Source organism: Pleuronectes platessa, chromosome 22 (genome assembly GCF_947347685.1).
Source record: "Pleuronectes platessa chromosome 22, fPlePla1.1, whole genome shotgun sequence".
Lineage (NCBI taxonomy): Eukaryota > Metazoa > Chordata > Actinopteri > Pleuronectiformes > Pleuronectidae > Pleuronectes > Pleuronectes platessa.
Genome location: NC_070647.1, coordinates 10,218,108 through 10,243,481, shown reverse-complemented (window position 1 = coordinate 10,243,481; position 25,374 = coordinate 10,218,108). Strand labels below are relative to the sequence as shown.

The window sequence follows — 25,374 nt, the reverse complement described above, 5'->3', positions numbered from 1 at the left end:
CAAAAAGGTATAAGGTAGCATCGCTCATCAACTACTTCAGGTTTGGGTTTTACAACTGGCACAATATCATTAGCCGTAATTATGTCATTATCAAATTATGCTCTGTGACATGTAAATGGAAAGTTCTATAAGCAACTCATGTAAACATCATTTGTGTAAATAACTTTGAAGCAGATGCCTTAGTAAGGGCAGGTTTGTCTAAATTGTCTTCTTTTGTATGGTAAATAACGTTATAAAAATGTGTTATATCAAGCATTGTTATTGTTTCCATCTTGACACCTACGAATGTAGCTGTATTAATCCTGAAAGGAGTCATGGCACCTTTCAGGTCTACGGTACGCGCATCATGGATTCATGCTTGTTAACTTCCTTTCCGCCTCAGTTGCTCTCCCTCTTCTTCACTCTTACCTCTCTTCAGCGGTGCATTGATTGGAAAACCCTGTGTGCAGTCAGCGTATAAGGTCTGGGTGCTTTGGTTTAATTGGCACTGCTTTGTTTGTAATAAAATACCACTGTGCTGATAACACTGGGTTTAAATACAGTTAGTTTTGGATGCTTGATATAAGCAAGTTCCCTTTTAACTGTTTTAGCGTAATTGCTCTTTTCCTTCATGTTCTGGGGGGCGCACAGACTCGTGGCTGTGGACGGGTTCCTATTGTGAGGCAGTGACTTGCAGGCTGGCTGGCAGGTTGAACTGTTAATAAGGTATCCTCCAGTGGCTTGTATTTGTGTCGCACCTGCCATCTGTGTGTCCTTGAGTGCATCCACTGTGTGCACGAGTGATCTGTGTGTGCGTTTCAGAGTTCCTCCGTGCTGCCACTTCCTGTGAAGAGTCTTCAATAACCCTGGCTTCTCTCGGAGGCTACGACCGTCTGTCTGTCTGTGTGTGTGTGTGTGTGTGTGTGTGTGTGTGTGTGTGTACTGCTTATGTGACTGTGCACGTTTCAGTCACTACTTCTTCCTGCGACTCGAGCCCACACAGTCAACCTGAGCTCACATCCAGCCTCCCGACCCACGCCGAGCAGCCAGCCCCTTCAACTCTGCGCAGACAACTCACTCTGGGGTCTTTTCATTCACTCCCCACTGACTGGAATCACTCACTGACGCTCCAGTGCTGTCTCTCCTCTTATACAGTCTCTCTGTCTCAAGTTTGTCACTGAGCCCTTTGTTTCATCTCCTTGGGTGGAGAAGCGAATGAAGGCCACTAGGCCAGGATGTGAAGCGAACATACAGAATAATGACTACACAGCGTTTGGGATCCTGGGCCAGTGGGATACTCCTCTTTCTCATCTGTTGGTCTCGATTGTTTCATTCTCCCCCGATTGATCTTTGCTTGCAACAAACTAGGCTAAATTAGACTCTTTGTGGTTGGTACCAAAACGACCAACTTTTTATGAGTAGACAAGGGAAACAAGTGATATCATGATTGATTTGTCTTCACATCTCCAATTAGCTACAGCCCTATCATCGACGCTGGCATCTTTCCCCTCTTCCCCGCTCTTTTACTTTGAACTCTAGTTACTGCCTCTTCTGGGAGGCTTAGCATTTAGCGGAAGCAACATGGGGTCATTTGTCCATGACTTACTGATATCGTGCTTCAAAGGGACACGTATGGTCAGGCTCATCACTAATGGTAGACATATAACCAGCGTGGTAATGAGTTGAAAATGGCTGCAGAGGTTGAATTCAATATTAACCCCACAGCTTAACTGCTGACATTTACAGTTAGGTGTGGGGTTCAGTCTTCCTACCCTCGCTCTTGGGTTTTTGCATCTTTACCCAACGTCTTTTCTCTTTTATACTATTCTAATGTCGTCTTCATCTTCTAGAGTTAAAGTTAATCTCTTTTTACTTAACTGTCCCTTCTCCTTTACTCTTCCTGCACCGCTTCATCCTTTCAACCTTATCTGTCCACCGAGCCTTGCTGATCGACCCAACTCTCAGTCTCACCCTTCACCTCCTCCTTCTCTTCTCTCTGCATACGTGGGTTTGTGTGTGTGTGTGGGGGGGGGTGTGTGTGCAGCCCCCGAGTAGAGGGTTGCTAATCAGATGAGGCAGTGGCTTTCCTGCCCACAGGGACGATAATAACACAGCCTGCGGTTTAGGCTTGTTTAGATACTGTTGGCATGAATGCACACACACAAAAGTGCACTTTAACACACAGATGCACACGTACAAAAACACACTGTAGGCATTCTAAGTCACCTGGTAAATACCAAGGTATAAGTGTATTTACAGCAAGGGGCCAGGCTGTGGGTTTGCACAGAAGCAAAGCAGGGAAATGCACCTTCTCATTTCCTCACCGACCTTTGTGCCACAGATTCTAAATATGAGAGCGAGAGCGTATCGCTGCCCATGCATGATAGAATTACCTCTAAGTACATCTATGTGTTGATCTGCTCCCATAGAGACGGAAGGCCCCCGATATACGTGGATGGATCTCCTTCTGCCAAACAATGCTCTTCATTTGAGCTCAGAGGAGGTGTGTTTGTGCGCTCTGTGGAGTTCTATCAAGTTCATCCTCCGTCTGTGGGTTTGTGTGTCACGGCTCGCAGCCTGCAATCGAGAGCAGCGGTGGCGATGTTGCGGGCGGCGCGTTGCCTTAACAACGATTCAGTGTCCAAAACAGGCTGCATCTGCATGAAATAACAAAATGAAACTTGTTCCCAGGTTTGTGTCGTGCAACAATGCAGCGGGTTTAACAAAGGAGAAAAGACTCCATATGGTTGTTTTTGGTTCAGCGCCGATTCTGAGACCTCCCCCAGCTCACCACGCCAACACAAGCACATGTGTGTGTGTGTGTGTGTGTGTCTGTCTCTACAGACCTCTCTGGTAGCCTCATGCATGCTGAGAGGCTAAATGTGTGCAGAACAATATGCTTTTCAATCAGACTAGGGTGGGGAAATATCTTTTAATGAGGTGATAAGCACCAGCTGTCCAATATGATACAATGGAGTCGAATGGTACGATTCCAGCACATTAGCACACTGACACATGCTGAGTGTGCAAATGAGAACGATCCTTCAAACGCCGAGCTGCACCCGGCCACGCAGGGTCCTAAGGCTGGAGAGACACAAACCACTTCAGAGTTCAAGGTCTGATTAGTCACTCGAGAAAGCCTGAACATTACAGTTCACCTGCACATTCACTGGAAGCAGAAAGAAAAAAAATGTAACAACTCGACACAACTCATTGACTTTAAAGGAGATATTATGCTTTTTCAGTTGTTCACCCTTCCTCGGCAGTGTGTTAAGCTTAGGAAAAGATGAAAAGAACCAAAGTCTGAAGTAATAACCCAAATTAAAAATATGAACCTGGAATATGTCTCCTTTGAAATAGAAATACGGATCTGACATCACACCTCAAAGACAACTAATGGAAACCAGAAATCCCATCCTTGCTTCTACACTAGACTAAACTGACAATCATTAGGCAGCAGAAGGAGCAGGCGTGTGTGTTAGCATCAGGTTGTATTTCATAAGCTGACATTCTGGTAGCAAGATGTCGACTTCAGAGGGAATAGTAGTGTCTTACTTATTTATTGCTTCCTTCCTGCATACAGATGTATAAAAATATCAAATCCATAACTCACATATGTAACTTACCAGTGGGAGCTTTGCCATTTCCTGATTTCTCCCACCGCCATTATGTCATTCTTTGACATACAGTAGCTGCAGCTTAGGACCGTCTGTCTGTTTGTTAAGAAGAAAATAAGTGGTAAAATATTCCGATTTCTTTGTGCACATGTTGTCGATGCCTGCAGCAAAACTGCAATCAGTGACTTTTACACATTGATATCACAGCAAGGTTGAAACTGACATGTGGGGACGTGTGAAGTGCTTGATTGGTGGAAAATGCATTGTCGGTGCAGTAAAACTGTTTTTTGTTTTTAAAAAACCTCAACCCTTCACCTTTACATCTTTAAGCAAGTCCACCACTTCATATCTTATTGTTATCACATATTTATCTGCATAGTGAAGCCGTCTCTTCTTCTCTCTCCTCTCCGCGGCCGTGTGGTTTGAGCCCTGACCGCCGGCCCTGCTGCTGTCGGCCTGTACCTGTGTGCGAGCTGACAAGGAGCCGACACACAGCTCAGCGGCAAACAAAGTGAAGTGGAGCGAGATAAGGAAGAGTCGACATCTACTTATCTCTTTGATTCTCTCTCTCTCCCCCCCGCTCACTCTTTCTGTCTCTCCTAGTTTCTGTCGTCTCTTTCTGCTGCTTTTTCCCCCAACTCTCCCTGTTCCACCGTCTTTATCTGCCCTTCACCTTCATGCTCTCTGTCTCTTTCAGTCTTTGCCTTCCCGTTGCTCCCCACTCAGCACAAATCTCATTTTATCTGTACAGTACACAAGCTCGGGGCTGGTTGCGGGCGACACTGCAGCTCTCTCCAATTTCTAAGACTCTCGACAGACACCTAAACACAAATAAAGGAAACCATTATCCCTGTTGCACCTGCTCTTCTTAGGGAATCCCTTGATTTCACTTTTAAGAAGCGTTTTCTCTCACTTTACCCTTTTTCATATAAATGCTACACCTTCAATTTTGTATTTTTTGGTCGACCAGCTCCTCAAGATAAAACTACAGATGCTTTTTTTGCTGGATTTAGTTTCATCATTTTTTCATCATGGTTTCATCATCGTCAATGTGGACCTGACCGCTGTTAGGGCAGCTGTAGCCTGAAGCAATGAAGTTATTGCGGGTTTTTTCTTTATTTCTTTCTTTCTTTTTTTATTTTGTATTGGTAGTGGGTGAGGATCTTCTGCACTGATGTCATGTCAGTGAAGTGCGAATTCAGACACTGTTTAATGCTGTAGCTGGAACCAACAAACGCAACATGGATTGAGAATGTGTGTGTGTTTGTGTGTGTGTTTGTGTGTGTTTGTTACTGCAGTTGAAGTGCATAATCTGTCATTTGATTCACGAGAGGCTCAAGTAAAGATTGATGTGAGTCACACCTCCCCTTCTCTGAAAGAGAGCGGTTGACTGATGGTCGAGTGAGAATAGAGAGGATGTGGAGAGAGGTTGTGGTGGCTGAGTCAGAACGAGAGGCCGATCGATGCGTTGGGTTTCACTTGACACTCCCGCTTTTAACCGTTGCACCTGAAAGAAGAAAAGATCTTCTATCTTTCTTACGTTTTGTTAGTGGAAGCCTCATCCTACTCTTCACTTATCTCCTGTTCGGTCTCTATCATTCACTCTCTACAAGTATCTCTTTCCCTCCTTACATATTTCTCTTGCAGCTTTATCTCAGCCCTCACCCGCACCTTTCCTTTCCCTCCTCTTGCTCTATATATTTTCGCCACTCTTCCTCCCCTCTCTGTGTTCCTCTCTGCAGGGTGGGAGGATGGGAAGGCACCTGTGTGAGTTCAACTGCTGCTGAAAATTCAACACGCTGCAGCTCAACTTCCTCAGAATTCAGATTATCAGAGGAAGATAAACTCAGACTGCTTTTGTCAGTCTGAGGTCTTGGTTTTTAACAGAAACCTCAAGCAACCACAAGCTGGTAGGACTGGGAGATGTGGCTGAAACTGTTATCAAGATTGAAAATATTCATATTATCAGAGAATCGTAAACAAATCTGAGGTGGAGGATTACAACCGATGAGGTGTTACACTCACTGTGTTTGGACGATGCATAAGCAATACATCAACATGCACTGGTCTTTAAATTTAAATTGCGATTATTTCTATAATTTTATCGCCCCGACCCCAACAGGACTGTAATGATTCTGAAACTGCTTTAAACGTTTCCATCGTTCCGAACACAGACTGTACTTTTGGATGGACGGCATTATAGCTCTTCAAAAGGGAAGCCGAATCATCGTGAGCGCCCCCCTGGTGGCTGATTGCAGAATATATAATTAAATCCTGCCTCCTCCATGTTAGTAGATGGGATACGGAGCAAAATAAAGTAAATGCTTTTTTTCAAAGATGCTTTCTGTCCTTTCATGTAGTTCTTATAACTCTGATGTTTGTCTTTATGATTCTGGTAAGCTTGGTTTTATTTAGTAACTTGATGCTATAATATCGAGGTGAAACTTCATGATTGACAGCTGAGACTTATCGAGCCTGTATATATCAGTGGGACCTCGCTGCTGCACTTCCATCCCCTCATTGCTACTGCAAAGACTCTGGCTCCAAATAAGCAAGATGTCAGCGTTTGTCTCCAGGATATTTTGGCTTCATTTCTGGATAGTGGGAGGATGTGGAGGCACATTGTCCTAAAATATAGGACAATGGAACTGTTATTTATACCCCAACCCACTACAGGTGCAACCTCAGCACTCAATATTTTACTTATGTAACAAAAACATTTTTCATCTCCATCATCATAACTAACACATAGCCATAGAGCAATTCTTGAGGGTCTATTAACAGGCATAAAAACACTGGAATTAAAAGTGTTTTTCTGCCGTTTCACTGCTTAACTATTTAGATATCACAGATACAAAGACAGAAATATTACAATTCTACACAAGAGGTGAAATCTGACACATCTATATAGTTGAGATAAAACCTCCCAAGAGGATTAATATAATTATCACATCTGTACCCCGGCAGCAGTGGGCTATCTAATGCCGCAACTTAGCTAGCTTTGAAACTACGTGCACGCGCGCACACAGTCAGATTAATGTCTGCGATTGAAGTGAGGTTTTAATGCACTGACCTATATTTTTATTTAATCTTGATCATTTATGATTTCTCCTGCTCAGGCCAGTAGGACAGACTCTAGGTCTGTGTTCCTGTATTTTATGACTAAGGCAAAAAGCTAACCAAGTCTTGGCTTGTAACCAGATTCCTGTTGGTTTTTAAAAAGTATTAAAATGTCTTAGACTCAGATTGGATGGGTCTTAATTATTTTAGGCCTGTCACTGCTAAAGTTCCCAGCAAAAAAATTCTCCATTCTGAAAAAGAGGAAGATATATATATATATATATACCTATATATAGATTTTTTAATTAGTCATTCCTGTATGTTGCGTAATGTGAATACATCTTTTATGTTATCTCATCTTTGAACATGAGTCATGTTAGGTAGATTTTCATCTGCAATGGCGTTCTCCCATGATCCCACGCTGCTTCACCATGTCATCAAACTGGGTTGTTTTATATTCTTTTGATTGATAGACCTCTTCTGGCCGAAGTTACATTTTGCTAGTTTATACATTAAACCAATGGCTCTGTAATCAGCCTGCTAGTTAGTCTATTAATCGGGAAACGCTAATTTGACAAGTAGCTTGAAAATGACTCAATAGGGACAATAGGGATGAAGGTGCCGGATTCTAACACACATAAATGTGTATATACTTTCACTTTTTGTGCATGTTTCCTTCACAAATTTGGTCTTACTTTTCAGGTGGTCTTAAAAGTATCAAATTTACACCCTGAGCAAACATCCAAATGAAAAAGCTAATGGATCACGAAGCTGCTTTTTCTTCATTTCTATGTAAAATTGAGAGACTCAGTGTGTCTCTGCGTGAGTGGATGTGTTTACAGCAGCAGTCTCCTCAGTGATCATAGTGTTGGTGGAGATGCGGAGCTGAAAGCAGCAGGAGTTCATAGCAGTTTATAGACACGTTCTCTTTTTAATAAGTGGCTGTGCATCTCACCTGCACAGTTTGTGTTTGCTTCAGAGCTCTTTCACCAGTCTGATAGTTAGGCAGCGGACTCCACATTCAGTATCTGACACTGAGTCATTGCTGAAATGTTATTGAGGCCTGAGCCGCACTTTTTGTCACGCAGCTATTAAAAAAAAGAAAACATAATAACTTTCTTCAACCGACTCTGCTCTGAAAGGATCTGCTCCGGCGGGATGATTCGAATGAGGGGTTATTGTTGCCAGTGAGCGGTTTTCTGATGGTTCATCTCTGCACATACAAAGGCGGCAAAGGAAACCTGGCGGGCCGGCCGATGGAGATGGAGGAAACGAAATGAAAGCCGTTCCTCCTGGGTGATTCCGCCAGCCTGGCTTTTGTCTGCGCTGCCTATCAGACCTTTACATCCACACACGTGTGTTGTCGTCTGTTTCTGCCAAGTTGATTCCTGTTCAAGGCCCTTTCAGCACCGCTATGCCTTCAGATACCTCCATGTTCTCGTCTTCCTGTCGTGATCCCTGCTTTCAAATGCCTTTTCCCCAAGCTCAACCGGAAAAATCCCCTTTTCGCAGATGCACAAGAGTGCACACACGCTGACTTAATGTCTGTTAGCGACACTACAGCTGTCAGACACTTCCTCTGCTCCGTCACACTCTTGTGAGTTTGCGCCTGCATGTGTGCGCTCCATATATATGCATAAACACGTCTTTGTGGTTTGGGTTTTCTCACTGTACAAGATCCGCGAGTGTGTCCTTGTGTGTTGCCAACCACACTCACCCTCTCACTGGCTTATATTTACAAGGTGGTGGGCCACATACAGTATTAAGGCATGACGTGGAGGAATTTTTGCTTATTTTCTTTTTTCTTTACCACACAGAAATAAAAATGCCTGAAGCCTTTGATTAGGAAAACAGTGTCCATGAAGTTGGCGAAGAGAAAACATAGCTGAGCTGGTTTTGGTCTCAGCAGGAATGTTTCAGTCACATTGCTGGAATAAAAAGGCAGTTTTGGGTTTGGCGACTGTCTGTAATGCTTCTGGACAGTGTGATGCAGAATGTTCTGCGTGAGGAAGTGAAGAGCGTCTGTGCGTGAGAGAGAAAGAAACAGGATAAAAACAGATTTTTACTTCTCCCCCCCCCCCCCCCTCTTTATCACTTCTTCTTCTTCCTTCCTCAGAATCAACCCATCCATATTTCCCCCCCCTGAATCCAGTTCAGAAATGTGCATTTGCATGTGTGACTGTGCGCGTTTCGTAACACTCACACATATATTCCCACACACCAATGAAATATTCATGATCCTTACATTTGGCAGCGGTGGAGGCCAGTGGAGCGCCACCAGTTGCTGTGTTGTCAGATTTGCATATTAATGATATAAATGCTGTATAATTAACATGTGGGAGTGGATTACACACGTGAATCATTGTCAGATCATTAGGGGAGAAGAAAGGGTCAGGCTAATGAGGTTAGAAAGCACACTGAGTGCTTTGAACGCAATTCGATTTGGTGAAAAGAGCAATTTTTTTTAGGGCTTTGAGATAGAAATCAGTTGTTTCATGGTTATTCTGTCTCACATTAAAGGCGAGGTCTCGATAAATTTGATTTTAGCAGCAACATAACGTTGAGCTGAGATCGCAGGCTGTACCTGCCTCACTCAGCCATTTCTTTTTTGAAGGAGCACAGTGTGTTCTTGAAGGAGGAGGCTCGGCGTTCTCTGTACCCAAGGCTCGTGGCAGTGTTTGTCCTCGTAAGAAGCTTAGACGGAGCGACGAGGAAACCAAACGTAACGCGGGCTGACAGGCCACGACTCCAAGTGGCAGCCTGGAACACATGTAAGCCTAATCCAAGCCAGTAGGCTTTGAAGGGATCTCGACTGGTTCGGCAGGATGCGCTCACAAACCAGCAAACGCCGAATCGAGCACTACTGGATAAGAGGGAGGTGAGAGTGCATCACAGAGATCGAAATGCAACCTCTGACCTCAAGTCCCCGTGTGGACACAGATGCTGTCAGTTGATAAAGTGACTGTTTGCTCTCAGCGCAGTTTGATTAGATATCTTGGTTATGGCTGCAACAAGTTATTGTTTTCATTATTGATGATGCTATTATCACTACTTTTAATAATCACCTCCTGCCAAGACGGTTATGTTCCAACTCGGTCCATTTGTTGTTGGTTGCTTTGTATTTTATTCCATGAAACTTGGTGAAAGGATGCGATGTGATTTGGGTGTGGATTTGGATGAGTTGCTTAGATCCAAAATCCAGACATTTCAACAGGTTTTTTTGAGAACAATTCTGGATATTGAAGATTTTTTTTTAAGACTTAGCGGGAACTGAGATTTATGAATGTGTGCAGGATACTTCAGGGAAGAAGGGAAAACAACATTTTTCCACAAACGATTGAGATATATTGTTTTGTACTTCAATAAATAAGTCGTGACTAAAATTGTGATTTGACCTCACTGTTCCAAGTGCTGGTCCTTGTTTTTTGCCAACTGTGACCTCTGCACCATCATCTCTTGGTGGCATCCTCAAGTGGAGTGATGGATATGTCTGCTGCCCCGTGAAGCCCCAGTGACACAACGCATCAGTGTCAAACCACTAACGCTCCGCCAGAAACCCTCTTGAGTATTATTTTAGCTTCTGTAACTGCTCTCTTCTCCTCTGTTGATGCTTCTGTCAGTCTCTATTCCCTCATCCCTCGTTTTCTCTCGAGGAAATTGACAGGTTGGATTGTTCTTACCCGGCCTCTCTCGCTCCTCTTCAGTGTGCTTCTGTCCGTTTATCCGTGTGTACATTGCTCTTCCGGGCTACCGCCTTTTGTGTAAAGTCTATTTGAGGGATGATGGTCTGGTTAAGAATAGCAGCGTCCTCGCCATGACCCAGTGGGCTGGTGTCGCTTAGAATCAGACTGTGGGGATTTTTGTGTCTCTAAAACGTTATGAGTTTTGCCATTTGGTGGTTGAAAGGCTGGTCATGTGGAAACTTGGCCTAACACATTCAACAGACGGGGGATGTATGTGTGTGTTTTAATTGTATCCAAGTTTTATCAGGTCTGCATAGTTCAGGCTTTGCAAAAGGATATTCATGCACCAGTAGCATCTAGAGCTCAATCAAAATGGATCTTTGCGGGCCATCGCTTTTTTAGAAATGTTCCGATCCCCCGATACTGATTCCAGTACCTAGACTCTACTCTGATACCTGTGCTTTTAAAACAATTCAACTTTCATTGTTGTACTGTAATTGGCAACACTGGTGCCACCTATCAAGACCAAAGTCTTGCATATGTTAAATGTCACCGTTTAACTTTTTAGACTTTCCTGTTGCTGACATGTTTGCTTGCTATAACTTATGTTGCACTACCAGAAATCCCTTCTTCTTCACTGCTCTGAAAAACAGTAAAAAGAACAGGTGACACATGCTCGGATGTAGAAATGGCTGCCTCTCTGCAAGCTGTGCGAGCAAGGTGGCAAAGAAAACATTAGCGTCTTAATGCAAAGCAGCGTGGAGTTGAATTTGACCCTGAGCCCATATCTGTATTAAACTAATATTCTTTAAAGACGTGGTATCGGTGATAAACAAATCCACCGAGACTTGCCACGTTTGTGTGAGCTTTTTGATTTTATTTTTATAGGATTTTATACTTTGCGTCAACTGTGTGATCAAACAGCCATAAGGGACGTCTTTTTCACACTGCAATCATGGAAAATGGGGGGAAAACAACAACAAATCAATTCCCTCAAGAGTGAACACCTCTCCCGTCTCCCCGGCGCTTCATCATCTGGCTGTTGGCCAGTCCGAGCATGTTGACAGACAGGACAGTCCGAGACAGACGGATGACAGGCAGCTAGGGACAGACCAACAGACAGCAGCTGGCTTGTGGATCGACAGGCGGGAAGCTTTCATTTCACAGCAGCATAAAAAAGAAAAGAAAGAAAGGCGACTCGCGACTGAATAATTCAGTTCACTGCAGCTGGGAAAGTCACTTGGATAATTCATGCATTGGGCACACAGTGATTGTAAGTGTGTTTGCTGTGTTTGGGGCTGTGTGTGAGTGAGTGATTGGTCTTTGAATGAAATACAGAAAGTGGCCAAGTTTTATGTTTCACTAAGTGTGTGTGTGTGTGTGTGTGTGTGTGTGTGTGTCTGTGTGTGTGTGCAAGCGGTTGCTCTTTGAATGAATTACAAAGTCAGATGTGACACTTGTGACAAATCCCTTGTAGAGATAGTGTTTCTGCAGGATGAGGGATAACAAGGAGTTGGGCGAAGCTTCAACGTAAAATGCAAGAGGACGCAGACTAGCGCACACACACACACACACACACACACACACACACAGACACACACACGAGTAACAGTCAGCACAGAGGGGTCGAGCTGCCGTTTTATTTCATCAGCAGACCCAATGTTAACATGAGAGAGAGTGGGTGGATGGTTAATTCAGCTGAATGTTCTCTGGCAGTCAACCTCTGATTTGTGACTCTTTTAAGTGCAACATACTGTGTTTTTTTAAAGTATCTAACAGTTTTTATCAAAGCAATTTTGTAAAGTAGGAGCAGCAATTTTGAGAAATTCCCCAACACAATTGGTCAAATGTTTTTTTGATGTTGTTTGAAACCAGGAAAATTGAGTAAATGCTTCTGCTACAATAGCAGGAATTTTCAAATTAAAAGCTCTGGAGCCATGTCCCCAAGGAAGCCAACTCAACTTATTGTTTTGGATTCGTTGAATAGTGTTTGATGACGGTGTGTCATCAAATGCAGCATCTTTATGTGCTCTCCAGTCCATGAAACCTAACCTCAGTGTCCACAGTCTCTGCACTCATGGTCTCTGGGTGCATCTCACTGTCCTTAAACTGTTTTGGATTAAATGAAATCCCTTTCCAGCGAGGGGGTAATTTTCTCATTGCTGTTTGGACGGTGCATTCAGGTACACCGGACAATCCCTGCAGGCAGAGGAGATGAAATTCTCTCTGCACACTCCGGCTGTGACAGGATCCCTCTCAGTTCTGCATGACAGGGACTCTTGTTATATTTATGTTTCCAGTCCAAATCCGAGTGAAGCTGTCTTTTCCCTGTGTGTGTGTGTGTGTGTGTCTGTATGTGTGTGTGTCAGTGTGTGAATGCATGTCTCTGTGGGTCCATGTGTGCTCGCATACATTGCTATTTTAAATAGACCACTTGTGTGAGTCCTGTGTAAGAGCTTGTGTAGACATTTTGGTGTGTTTGTGTAAACGGCCATCGGAGGTCAGCAGTTGACATATCGGTGTGTACATGTAGGTTTAAGTGTGTGGGTTAACTCATCTTGTGTGTGTGTGTGTGTCAGTGCTACATGAAGAGTTGTCAGCTGACACTCTCTGCTCATGACTATTACATCCTCACAGCTCAATGTACCACTCAATGCTAATGGAACCTCAGCCTCACTGCCCCTGCTTCTTTACTTCTCCTTTTTTTTCTGTTTTTATTTTTTATTCAACATTCAGAACAGTAAAATCTTAAATCTCAGCTGACAACTTTTGGGGTTATTTTGTGAAATTGGTCTTATTTTTATAGAAAGTTAATTTCTTATGTCATCAGCACCTCTCGAAGGTTTGATCTTTGGCTTTTCAGTCATTGCTGAGAATTTACAATCACAACAGTAATTCCTTACAATGTTGTTGAATGGCAGTGACCAGTGAATGATCAGGCACATGGAAAATACCAATGTCTCACTCGGATGTACATTCCAGTTTGCAGCATTCCAGATTTTAACTATATTTTGGAACAGTTTATCAAAAGCCTTGTGTTTCCGTGTCAAAGATTTCTTTAAGTCACGTGAATGGGTCAAGCATCCTAAACCCTGGATTCCCTGGGTTGGCTGAGGATGACTCGAATGCAGGCTGTTCCCTCCACGTGTTTCACCCATGTGTTTGTGCTCAGGATGGAAGGAGTTGTGCTATCTCTGCAAAACTTAAACGTTAGAATCAATGTGTCTCTCCTCACAACCCTTCAGAAGGTTTATGTTTTTTACTTAAAATACTCTTCAAATAGAAGGTCAACATCGTTTATTCCGTGTTAGTCTGAATGTATTCATGCAACTTTTGTGTATCACTGCAGTTCTGAGTTTCTGCAGAAGTGCAGGGATATTTTATAAGCTTTCATTTTACTTCACCTACACAGAATATTGATTGCAGCTCCTCTCTCAAAGTTATTTTTCCTCTAGCATTTTGTTTTGTTTCTTTGACTTATTCTGGCTTAGGACCTTTTGCTGACGCTACATAACCGAGCTCGAACATTTTTACAAAAAATAAAAAACAACTCATGTGGGTGTTTGTGTGCCTCTTCTCGTTGCAGTGCTGGCCAGTTTCCGGGGGACTGTCCAGCATGGCCTCCCACTGGAGATTGGAGACACAGTGCAGATCCTGGAGAAATGTGAAGGTACGTTGCACATGTGTATTTGTATGTTGCCCTACAATTAGCTGCTTTATGTGAGGAAACAAAATGAAACCTAATATATGATGTGATATAAAAGTAACTGCTTTCAATTGAGGAGAGAAGTGAGGGGGCACTGACACACTTTGCCTGTGAAAGCTTTCACACATAATAGATACAGGCATACACACACACTTTGCACGGTTACATGTTCACACTCATTACACACATGCATTGATCCACAGATTTAAGTATGCAACCATGAGTGCAAGTACTGTGTCTTCACCTGGCGGGGTTCCACTGAGATAACACACTTCTCACATTTGTTACTGAGGCGCGTCGTGGTGGAGCGTGCACACAAAGTGAGCAGCACAGAGCAAACTCACCTTTGTAACCATTTCCTGCACAACGGGGCTGGCTGCGTTTCCCGCCTTCCGGCCCACACAGTGTCTGTTTTTCTCCTACACATGCTTTCTCACTCTCCTTCACTGTCTCTCCCCAAGTATGTTAAAGTTTTCTTTCTCCTTCTATATCCGAGAGTAAAGGTAACGACGGAAATATATTGAGAAGTAATGAATTTGATGATATAACATTTTTTGAAAGGGAAAGAGTGGGGATCATAATGCATTAGAGATTCAAAATTGTTTTGTCCTTGACCTTTGACACACACACACACACACACACACACACACCTTTTGAAACACTCCGTCTCACTTCCTGTTCAGAGGCAGAAGCCCACGCTCGCACTGAGAGCATCAGGCAGTAAGTCAGTCAGTCGTGCAGCCTGCCAGCTTGAGGGATGTGATATTGCGGTAAAAGGGGAAGTAGACAACAGCACAGCCAGTGGAATGCTTGGCCTAGAAGGGGGGGATCAAAATGTGAATCCTGGCAGCAGCAGCATCAGAAGCAGTGAGGGCGCTGAGAGATGGGCTGCTGACATCACAGGAGACAGACTAATGACTTTACCTTGTGTTGACACTGTTGACACGTCAAAACACAGGAGCATTCTGAGTGAAGGTGACTTTCACATGTCGCTCCTGTCTGTAAACACACCTCAGTAATTCATTTTTGACCTGACCTGTCATTGAGCTCCAAGTTGAGCTGTTGTTTAGAACAGTATTTAGTATATGGTGGATTTTACATAATGTTTAAATACAATTGAAACGTGTAGGTCACATGTTCTCGTGTGACAGTATATTGACACCCTGTCTACCACATGAGTTTGTGTTTTAGCCTCTCTACCACATGTTAACAGTGTTGGACTAGAACTGAGATTTCCAACGCCTTCCAAATTGCAGATTATCTTGTAGTAAGTGTAGTGAAAGTATTGTACCTCTGTCATTCGGCCTATTGTAACAGGTTGTTACATCCACTGAAATTACCCTGATATATTCTTGAAACATGTCTGATATCTTTCCAAGACATTTATCTCATGTTATTCTTTCACATGACTAAGTAAGTAATAAGTAGTAGTGACAAAAAAGGCACGTCAAAGTACTCCAAGGGACACACTGTACATAAGGGGGTCCAAGGAATATATTATATCTTGTAGGGAAAACTCTGTTGTAGTGTATATGAGAATAACTGCTTTTAAAAATCGATCAGTTTTTACAACCTACTGATCTACCGCAGATGTGTTCCCTCCTTGACCCACATAAAAACCTCGCAGAGAGCTACCACAGCGTTTGACCTTTGCTACTGAAAAATTGAGTCATCTAGGAAATACTGAGCTTACGTTCCACAGCGCAGACCCAGACACATTACGAGATGCTATTCTGACTGTGCATGTCTCGACACAAATCAGAAAAACACAGTGTAGGTCACAGATGCTTTGCTAAACTCATCTGTATTAGACTCATCCAATACATAGGAGCTATTTAGCGAGTGCTGTTATCTGGCGGGACTTTCAATGACTGGAACCATGAAATTTGCTTTATATCACATGTTTTGGGATAAAGCATGAGCTCCAGTCCTCCATTGTAATTAAATTAGATTTTTTCAGTCAGTGTTGGGATCTGCTGAAGAGTCAAGAACGTATAAATTTGGCTTGCGCTAAGATTGGACTGTGTGAGCGTATGCAAGCCACAGCTTTTACACTTCTTCTTCTGTGTTTCTCCTCACTTCTGAGAGGACATGTCATATTGAGGTTTACAGAGCGTGCACTTCTTTTGTGTGTCTCTTTATTCTTCGTTGCCTTAGCTTGTGGTCACTACACACACAGCTTGTGATAAAACAAGCTGCTATTTAACACAGGGCTCTTCGAGTGCTGCTCTGACACAGAGGAAACACACATGATGCCTCTCTCTCACAAAAAATGGGCAGATATATCAGCCATGATGCTGCGATATGAAGGCTTTAATTTACAGAGTGAACAATGCAGTAAAGAAGTGCATTTATTTTTTACAGTTTACACTGAAAAAAGTTCAGTATCAGAACATTTTCAGTCCCTAATATCAGAATTGGCCCCGAAAAATCAATATCAGACAGCTCTCGTGCAATATTAATAGTGACATACTGGAAATTAAAGTGGTCCTTTTTTCTCTGCAGGCTGGTACCGAGGATTCATCTTGAAGAATCCTAATATCAAGGTGAGTTAAACAACTCTTTGCTGTGTGTGTGTGTGTGTGTGTGTGTGTGTGTGTGTGTGTGTGTGTGTGTGTGTGTGTGTGTGTGTGTGTGTGTGTGTGTGTGTGTGTGTGTGTGTGTGTGTGTGTGTGTGTGTGTGTGTGTGTGTGTGTGTGTGTGTGTTTGCATGCTTTGTCATACACAACAATTCAACTCTTACTCTACTTTTTAATGAATGCTATATAAGTTGAAAACAGAAACAAGGATTTCAAACTAAAAGTCTCCCTCAGGTCCATCATTATTTGCACCAGCTGGATGAATTTTATCACCTCAGACACGTCAATGACACATTTCATCAACTAAACTATTATTGTTATCACATTTGTTTGTCAATCGCTTCAACCACACATTTTAGTCTGGTAACACGCACAGCATGTGTGTATCTTCGGCTGCTTCCATCCCTTCATCTGTTAAGTTTGGATCTAAACCTCACACTCACATGATCCATCCTCATACGTGTTTTGCATTATTTTGCCTGATAACAATTTTTATTCCGAGCTGTGAGGGCGTGCACAGACAGTGCCTGAGTCAATCGCCTGTTAGTTTCTTTGCACCCATTCACATAACACCTGTGCTTTTCCTGCAGTGAGACAGTTCATAAGGTCTGTTCGTAGGTTGAGTCTTATGATGAGGCCTCTGCGGAGGTTGTTGGCATAATTTAATTCCTACAACAGCTTCAACCTGAGCAGAGGCCTCATCAGCCCCAGTGAGTTGAAACACGTGGGCGTTCAGGGCCTTTATTGGAAAATGTTCTAATAACAGCCATTTCTCATTGACATGTCATCGCAGAAACTGCATATTTACATATAACTAAATGAGTGATGGTTAATCTCTGGTACAGGAATAGGCCAAAAAGTCAATTTTCTTTAGCCCATTATCACGAATCATAAATTGGCCTCAACAGACTTTATATATTTAATTTCCTCTATCATTGTTGTATCATGATTTTTATGAAAAGAATAGAATGATACAATAACAGGAACAGAAGTTTCCTTTACTTGGTTGAGCAAACAAATACAAGGAACATTAATATGTGAAGATATTAAAGACTTCAAGTCGCTAGCTGTCGAAACCCCTTCTGCATTTAAGTCAATCAGATTACTGATTATAATAAATTATACAGTCCTTCATAAGCTGTTTTCCAACATGCACAGAAGTCCAGACATTTTCCAGAGGGGCAAATGTCCGAGACTGTTCCTCTCGACATTCTACGTATCTTCTCAGATACGTAAAATTACACATGACACACTGTCAGAGTTCGGAAAATGTCCAGGTGAACCCATGTGAGAGTTCAGCAGGAAAATATCCAAAGATAATGCAAAACAAAAAGAGTACTGATATTTCAGGGTGAAAAAGAGGTGTCATACACATAGAAAATGGATAGAAAAAGAAGAAGGGCCGAAGTGTTGATGTTGTGAAAAAAAAAAGGTCCCGTCTGATTCATGCTCTACCCAGGCCCCACCTTTCACCTGAATGTTACGGACATTTTTCTGTTGTTTTGAACGCCTCTGACCCGGCTGCGTTCTTCAGATATGAAAGGCCAACTCACAATCTGACTGTTGACAATTTAATGTGATCAATAAACTATTAGCGTGACAAATAGCTGCAGAGGAGAATGCCTAAAGTCAAGTGAATGACAGCTGACAACAAAAAAATCAAACTCCATAAATGTTTAAAAAAAAATACTTTTCCTAATCAAAATCCAACCAGTTAAACCCAGTTTATTCATTTCTGATAATTAAGCTGCACATCTCCTGCACAAAACACAGACTGCAGGGAACAACAAAAATGGAAGACGAGTGACAGGAGCTCAAAGTGTGACTGGCAATCGCTTGTGGAGTAAAGCGTCAAGTGTGTGTCTGTTCTATTTATCCAGAGATACTTAACCATAAGTTCCACTTTGATATCCGCAAGTCTGTGGGGAGCAGGAGGGAGTTTATTAACGGAACACACACACACACACACACTTTCATCTTATTTTGTCTCCTGAATCCCATTGCTCTGTGCTTTTATCTCTTTTTCAGCTCCTTCTTTTAACCCACAAACATACTTTATGCCCTTTATTGATCACATGCATCAATCCACATAAACAGTTAAACTCCAATGCTGCAGGAAGGTTGAGGATCATTTTAAGCACTTCTCAATAACCTGTTTACCTTCTTCCTAAAGGGGATCTTCCCTTCCAGCTACATCCACTTGAAAAATGCCCATGTCAAGAATAAAGGGTGAGTAAAGTTCCTTTTTCTTTTTTCATTTTATGTGTTTTCAGGCTGTGAAACAAGGTTTATCCGTTTCCTTTTTTGCAGACAATTTGAGACGGTCACCCCCGTCGAAGACTCCGTCATCACAGAGATGACTTCGACGTTGCGAGACTGGGGTGCCATGTGGAAACAGCTCTACGTGGTAAGAATGCTCTGACACACACACACACACACACACACACACACACACGCAAACACACACAGATTCAATTAGCAATTCTGCTTTAGCGAAACTGCCTTTGTGTTACGTTTTTCATGGAGGGAATTTATCTGGCCCTGGGTAATTTAAATGCTACAAACAGTCAAAGCTTTTTTTCGTGCACACTCATTGGTGAGATTGATTGTGTTTGTGGCCTATTAAGCTATCTGGGGTGCTGATTTAATTGAGCTGATGAATACTCGGGGATCAAAGTGTATACATTTCAGGCAAAGAAGCAGCAGGACATTGAAGCTAATTTGCACAAATCCATTTTGAAGTCTCTGTCTGCTTCTCTGTCTGGGTCGCCCGCTTCTTCTCGAACTCTTCAGCTTTCTCCTGTTTGTTGTGCCGCTTTTTTCTTTTGTACATTTCTGGGTTTTGATTACAACTGTGTTTTTTTTTCACATTATCAATTGCCTCCCCCTCTATCTTCTCATCTGTCAATTTCCCCTTTCATTCATCGCCTTCGCCCGTCTCTCACTGTTTCCGCCTCTCCGTTTTTCTCCCTCCGCAGAAGAGCGATGGGGATTTGTTCCACCGGCTTTGGCACGTGATGAATGAAATCCTGGACCTGAGGAGGCAGGTGCTGGTGGGCCACCTCACCCACGACCGTATGAGGGACGTCAAGCAGCACATCACGGCGAGATTGGACTGGGGCAACGAGTGAGTAGACGACGAGCTGACAGGAAGTGGGCATTCCTTTTCAAATGTCCAAAATATGGCTTCAAGCGCAGAGCAGAGCCATGTTTTATAATCGCACATCAAATAATTTTTGAATTCTCAGTCATATTTCATGCCTTTATAGTTATATCAATCTTGCACCCCTCATGATGTCATCAAGTGGGTGAGGCCCTGAGTAGTATAGGAAACCTACTGAGTGCTAGACACTGGGGAAGGTTTATGTGATGAGTGGACTCAGCTGGGCTCGACCAGGGCTCTGCATATGGAGGCTGGAGGTGACTGGAGGAGGAGGGTCACATCGAATCAATGAAATGAAAGCTGACAGCGAAAGAGAGAGCAGATTTAAAGTTTGGCAGCAACGACACGGTTGGCCGATTGAGATCATGGCAAAAGTTGATTGGATAGACGTAAGCACCATGGTTATAAGACAGGGAGAGTGAGAACTGGGAATGAATGGGACAGTGAAAGTCTTTCTGATCGAAGTTTAGCTCCTCAGTAAAGTCCCGGCTCTGGGGATGGTCAAACACAACTCCTGTACAGCTTCATTCACACCCACAGCATGCAGCCACGGGCGGCCACTAACATCATTAGGGGGATGGTTGGACCCTTCTTGTTGTGTTTATTGACGTTACAAGGTTACATTATGTAATTGGATTTCCAAGTGGTGTGAAAGAAACGGTTACAGAGCACTAGAAGGAGGCTGGCTGTTTCCAGGTGCTTCTTTAACCTTGAAAGAGAACAAGAAGAGGAAATACCTGGGTACATCTGAGAGGAGGAACTGGTTATTTCCACTGGTTCACTGGATTACTGCCACTTCCGGACATATTTCAGGATGTCTGTCAGACAGTTTGAAGAACTGCTGCAGCCGCTGGCACCAAGATAACAGTTTTATTATATTCAACTTGACAAAGGTCCTATTTGGACTCAGCCTTGCACATTTGGTCTTTTCATGTGTTGTCTGTTGCTTGATTCTACATCACATCCTTTTCAAGACAAATATATAAAACAAATTGATAAATAAGCTTAATATCCGACTGGAAAGAGGCAGAAGTTATTCTACTATGACTGGTTTAAAATTAATGGGTGTTGATAATACAAGCATATATGATCTGTAGTTAATGAGCTACAATTAAATCTGCAAACTCACCACAACATTAATTGTTAATCTGAAGATTTGATTTATATTAAGCTTCTTCACTTTGGTTTTCACATAAAAGAGTTACTTGTTTGTTCTCCCTTCTTGGCTTCACTCTTCGTTCCTTGCAGCTCTCTAACTCTTCTTTCACTCGTTCCCTCGACTCTCTCTTTTTCTCCCTGGGCTCTTCTCTTCTCTCCCTGCTCCTCTGTCTTTTGTTGTCACCTACCCTCCCTGCAGGCGCTCTCTTCACTCCGTCAAGTCTCATTCCCCCTCTCACACAGACATCCCTGCACTCTCATTCTTTATTCTCTCTTTGCTTTCCATGCCATGAGGGTGAAACAAGGACAAAAAAACACACAGGTTCTCTCATTCTCATTCTCTTCGTCCTTACCCTTCACCCTCCTTCATTTCCCCTCCTCCTTATTGAGGAGATGGCCGGACAGGCCCCTCTTCGTGGGCACTTGTGTGGTTGACCGCGCCTGCCTCTTTTATTGCTGCCAAGGAGACACACTCTGTTTTGGTCCACTGAGAAGGAGTTGGCCTAGAGGAGGATAAGGAGAGGGAAAAGAAGGAGGAAGGAAGGAGAAAGTGAGAGGTAGTTTTAAGAAACGGACGGGGACACATAGAAACAGAGAGTGTTAAAGGATGGAGAGAGGACGAGGTGCAGGGCAGCAGTTGGAAGAAGGTGGATACACAGGACAGCGGGAAGAGCAGATGGCTAAAGGGAGAGGAATGTTTTCTTTCATCTCTTCCTCAGAGACGAGGGTGATCTGACAGCACTGGTCTGTATGTGTGTGTGTGTGTGTGTCTGTGTGCGCACTTGTAGATGATTCTCAATTCAGTCGACTATGTCTGTTTTGTCCACCACAGAGTAAGATATGAATTAAATATCGTTGTAATATGTGTATGATCTGTCTGATCCTGTGTATATCCTGTGTGTGTCTTTGTGTTTGTGTTACAGACAACTTGGCTTGGACCTGGTGCCCAGGCGAGAGTTCAGCATGGTGGACCCAGATGAAATCAGCGTCACAGAGCTTTACAAACTGGTGAGTGGTCTTACACCTCTTCTTCACGTGATCTGTATTCCCTCTCCTCTGGGGAGTCGGGGGGTGAAGTGCGGGTGATTACAGGATCTGTTTCAACACTTACCTGCTGAAGTGTCCTTGAATGAGAGGCTAAGTCCAAAAGAGCTCATCTCAGTCGCTTAGGCACAGTTTTTGAAAGTGCTGTTTATTTGAGCGTTATCTCTCAATGTAGGACAGACTCAAGTCTCAGAGCCCATTAGCTATCGTCAGACAACATATTTGTCTCTTGGGCGCAACAGAAAGCATTTATCTGTTTGCTGTCTGTTTACAGTTTGACTTTTATCACACAAGTTGAACATTTCTCCACACAAAAAATTGTGTTTTGGGCCCAGGTGACATTTTGGTTAAACTCTGTCAACAGCTAGCTGCAAAATGCAGATAAATCAAAAAGCTGATGCATTTCAGTCAATGCTCTGCCTCTCTTGCTCTCCACACAGAGTCTTTACCTGCGGGCAACCAAAGCCTGCTCGAACATGATTGGGCAAAGTAGAATTAGAAACCAGAAGCCCAAACTCTTGTCCCTCACATACAGACTACAGTAGGGGCATGGTGGTGCAGCGGTTAGCCCTGCGATACACTGGCGACCTGTCCAGGGTGTACCCCGCCTCTCGCTTAATGTCAGCCGCGACCCTCAAGGGCTGTAGAGATAATAAATGGATCCGTTGGTCTATAGCTACAGTCATATATCGAGTTTGTGACCATTTTGCCGAAAAGAATATGTTTTGAAATAGTCCCTCGCGGACTTACAGCTGCTACTTGCTTCAAGCAGCCTGCGTGGGGAGGAACATCCGTCAGCGGATCGCATCAGGCAGGCGAGGGGATGTTTTACCAGTGTCTCTCTTCTAGCTAACCTCCGAGGTTCGGAGAGAAGCTATCCATCAGTGACAGCAGTCTGTGAAACCTCTTGCTCTCAGCTGGCAGGTGGCAGGTCACACCTTCCCCATTCTGCCACCTAAGCACACCAGCTCCCTAAAACTGGGATTTTCACAATTCCAGTTTTAGAAAGATATGAACCTCATTTGAGTCAGCAACACTCTCATCATAATTACACCATCTATTGCAACTAATGGAAAACTCAATTAGGCTTGGTGCTGACAGCCACACTTGTAAAATGCTCTCTGGAATAGCCCAGCAGCATGTTAAGCTAAACAGGGAGTGCAATGCAGGAAGCCCCTATACAAGACATCAGGGAAGAGTGCGTCATATTTAAATAGACCACCTTAATTTGAGAATAACGGACTGGTCTTCACGACACCCGGGTGAATAGGTGTAATTTGGCAAGACAGTTTTCGTGACGTGGAACATGACGTACTGGGGAAAAAACTAAAAGGCTAAATTCCTCTTCTGGCAATGGGAAAGAAGTTAATCGCCCTTTTAAGCGGGTTTACCCACGTTTAGAAAACCTGCGTATACCCTAACCCTAACCCGAAACTCTAATTTTAGTGTATAAGAGGTAGCATGCGCCACAGTGCAAACAATATCATTTGTCCGAGTACTTCAAAGATTTGAAGAAACTCCAGCCTCACTCCAGCGGCAAATTACAAACAAAATAATATTAGAATTTAGTGCTAAATTGAGCATCCTATCTGCCTTACACAATATTAACAAACAGCAACCTCAGTTTCGGTGTTAGCCACTCTGGATTAGCACCAGTACGAGCATCAAATGAATAAATTCCTCTTTTTTCCATTTGTCCTCTCCCTCTCTCCCTCTTTCCCTCTCTCCCCCCTTCCCCTCTTCCCCTCTTCCCTGCATCTCCTTCCCGCTTTCTCCAAGCCCCAACCGCTGTTACCGTGGCAACCAATTCTCTTCCCCCTGGTTCGGTGCGGCGAGAATTGTATCGCACACGCAGATACACAAACACACACACACACTCACACACACACACACACACTGTGACGGCTTTCCCTTGTAGGGGTAATTGAAGCTCTTAATCCATCTGTTTCTTTTTTTGTGAGTCAAAACAAAAGCAGGCAGCAGGATGAAAGCTTCATGCACCTCTATTAAATGGTGTACAGTACACAATCAGCAAATGACTGCAATCCCAGTCCTTTACTGGGGACGAGATGAAGGCGCAGGCATCCACTGGTGTCACGCACACACTCGCTCACAACAAGACATAAAACACTCGAGCTGTATGACATCAGTCTTTTTCTGTGAGATCTTTTTTTACGAGAGCACCTTCTTTGTTTCTATCCTGCACCGAGCCGCTGTGGTGAGGGTTAATTAAATTGAGACAGAGATTACCTGGTGTGTGTGTGTGTGTCTGGCTGTGTGTGTGTATGTGTGTGTCTGGCTGTGTGTTGAAAGGGCAGTGGGGTGTTACTGTGAAAAAAATCTACAGTAGCTTTACTGCTGCATTGTGTCGAGGAATTATGGGATCTCTGCCCAGGGAGAAATAAAGAGGATACTGAGAAGGATGAAGGAAAGTCAGTGCATTGAATAAGAAAGATTTCACACAGGTGACTCACAGACTTCTACCATCAGACTTTACTTCTCCAAAGAAAATCTGGGAACATTTCTGATGAATTTTTGGCAATAAAACCAGAGCCTGTCCACTTTATTGTTTGGCCAATCAAAAATCGTCCAATTTGACCCTTTCACAGGAGTATTAGTATCTGTGTTTTCCAATATGAGCATTACGCAAATATGAAAAATTTTATTTTACAGAAAAAGCTTTTTAAATGTGCGTTTAGATTTTACTTATTTACGATAACCGAACCCAAACATCCATATTAGTCGGGCACTAAATAAAATGTGCCTTTGACATGAGTTATCACTGAAGAACTTAAAAACCTGAACGCTCATCTATTGCACTATTGAGGAATAAAAAGAAGCTTAATATGGAAGTGAGAGAAAGATGGCTCCATAGTTTAGGGATGTGGCTGTTTCACTCTGGCCTCAGTCTGACCCCTCTCTCCTTTTTTAGAATCTCCTTGTGCTTTGACAGTCGCTCCTCTCGGTGCCGTGTCGCTCTGTTTAGGGAAAGATTACACAGTCAACACTAATAAGACCCTTCGCCAAACACAGACACGGCCATGCCCCCTGTGTTCAGCGATCTCTCCCTCTCGGCCTCCCCTCGTTACCCGAAGCATTATGTGCTGCCAGCCGGCCCGCCAGCCTTCTTCCAACGCTGTCAGGTCTACGCCTTTTGTGTCTAGTCATGCCGATGCTGTCGTATAACCACTCAGTGCTCCCGCCGGGCCGCTTTAATGACAAACTGAAAATAACCTCCATAATAAAATCCCACAGCATAAATTAGACCTTTCAAGATGTGGCCGTTCTGCGTCAAAGCCAGCTCAGCCCTGTTGTGCACAGAATTAAAAAAACAGATCTGGTTAAAAACAGTGTTGGAGCCTTGTTGTTGTTAGATCGCCCTCCA

At 43.3% G+C, this 25,374-nt stretch overlaps 1 protein-coding gene across 2 annotated transcripts in view; it reads left to right on the top strand.

Moving 5' to 3' along the window:
- dock4b (dedicator of cytokinesis 4b) overlaps positions 1–25,374 on the top strand; it is a 108,247-nt gene that overhangs the window by 16,360 nt on the left and 66,513 nt on the right. For both annotated transcript variants that reach the window (XM_053414831.1, XM_053414830.1), the window contains exons 2-7: positions 13,926–14,009; positions 16,551–16,591; positions 18,798–18,853; positions 18,935–19,031; positions 19,603–19,751; positions 21,869–21,953. In XM_053414831.1, the coding sequence (XP_053270806.1) occupies positions 13,926–14,009; positions 16,551–16,591; positions 18,798–18,853; positions 18,935–19,031; positions 19,603–19,751; positions 21,869–21,953 (512 nt within the window). The remainder of the gene's footprint in view (positions 1–13,925; positions 14,010–16,550; positions 16,592–18,797; positions 18,854–18,934; positions 19,032–19,602; positions 19,752–21,868; positions 21,954–25,374) is intronic.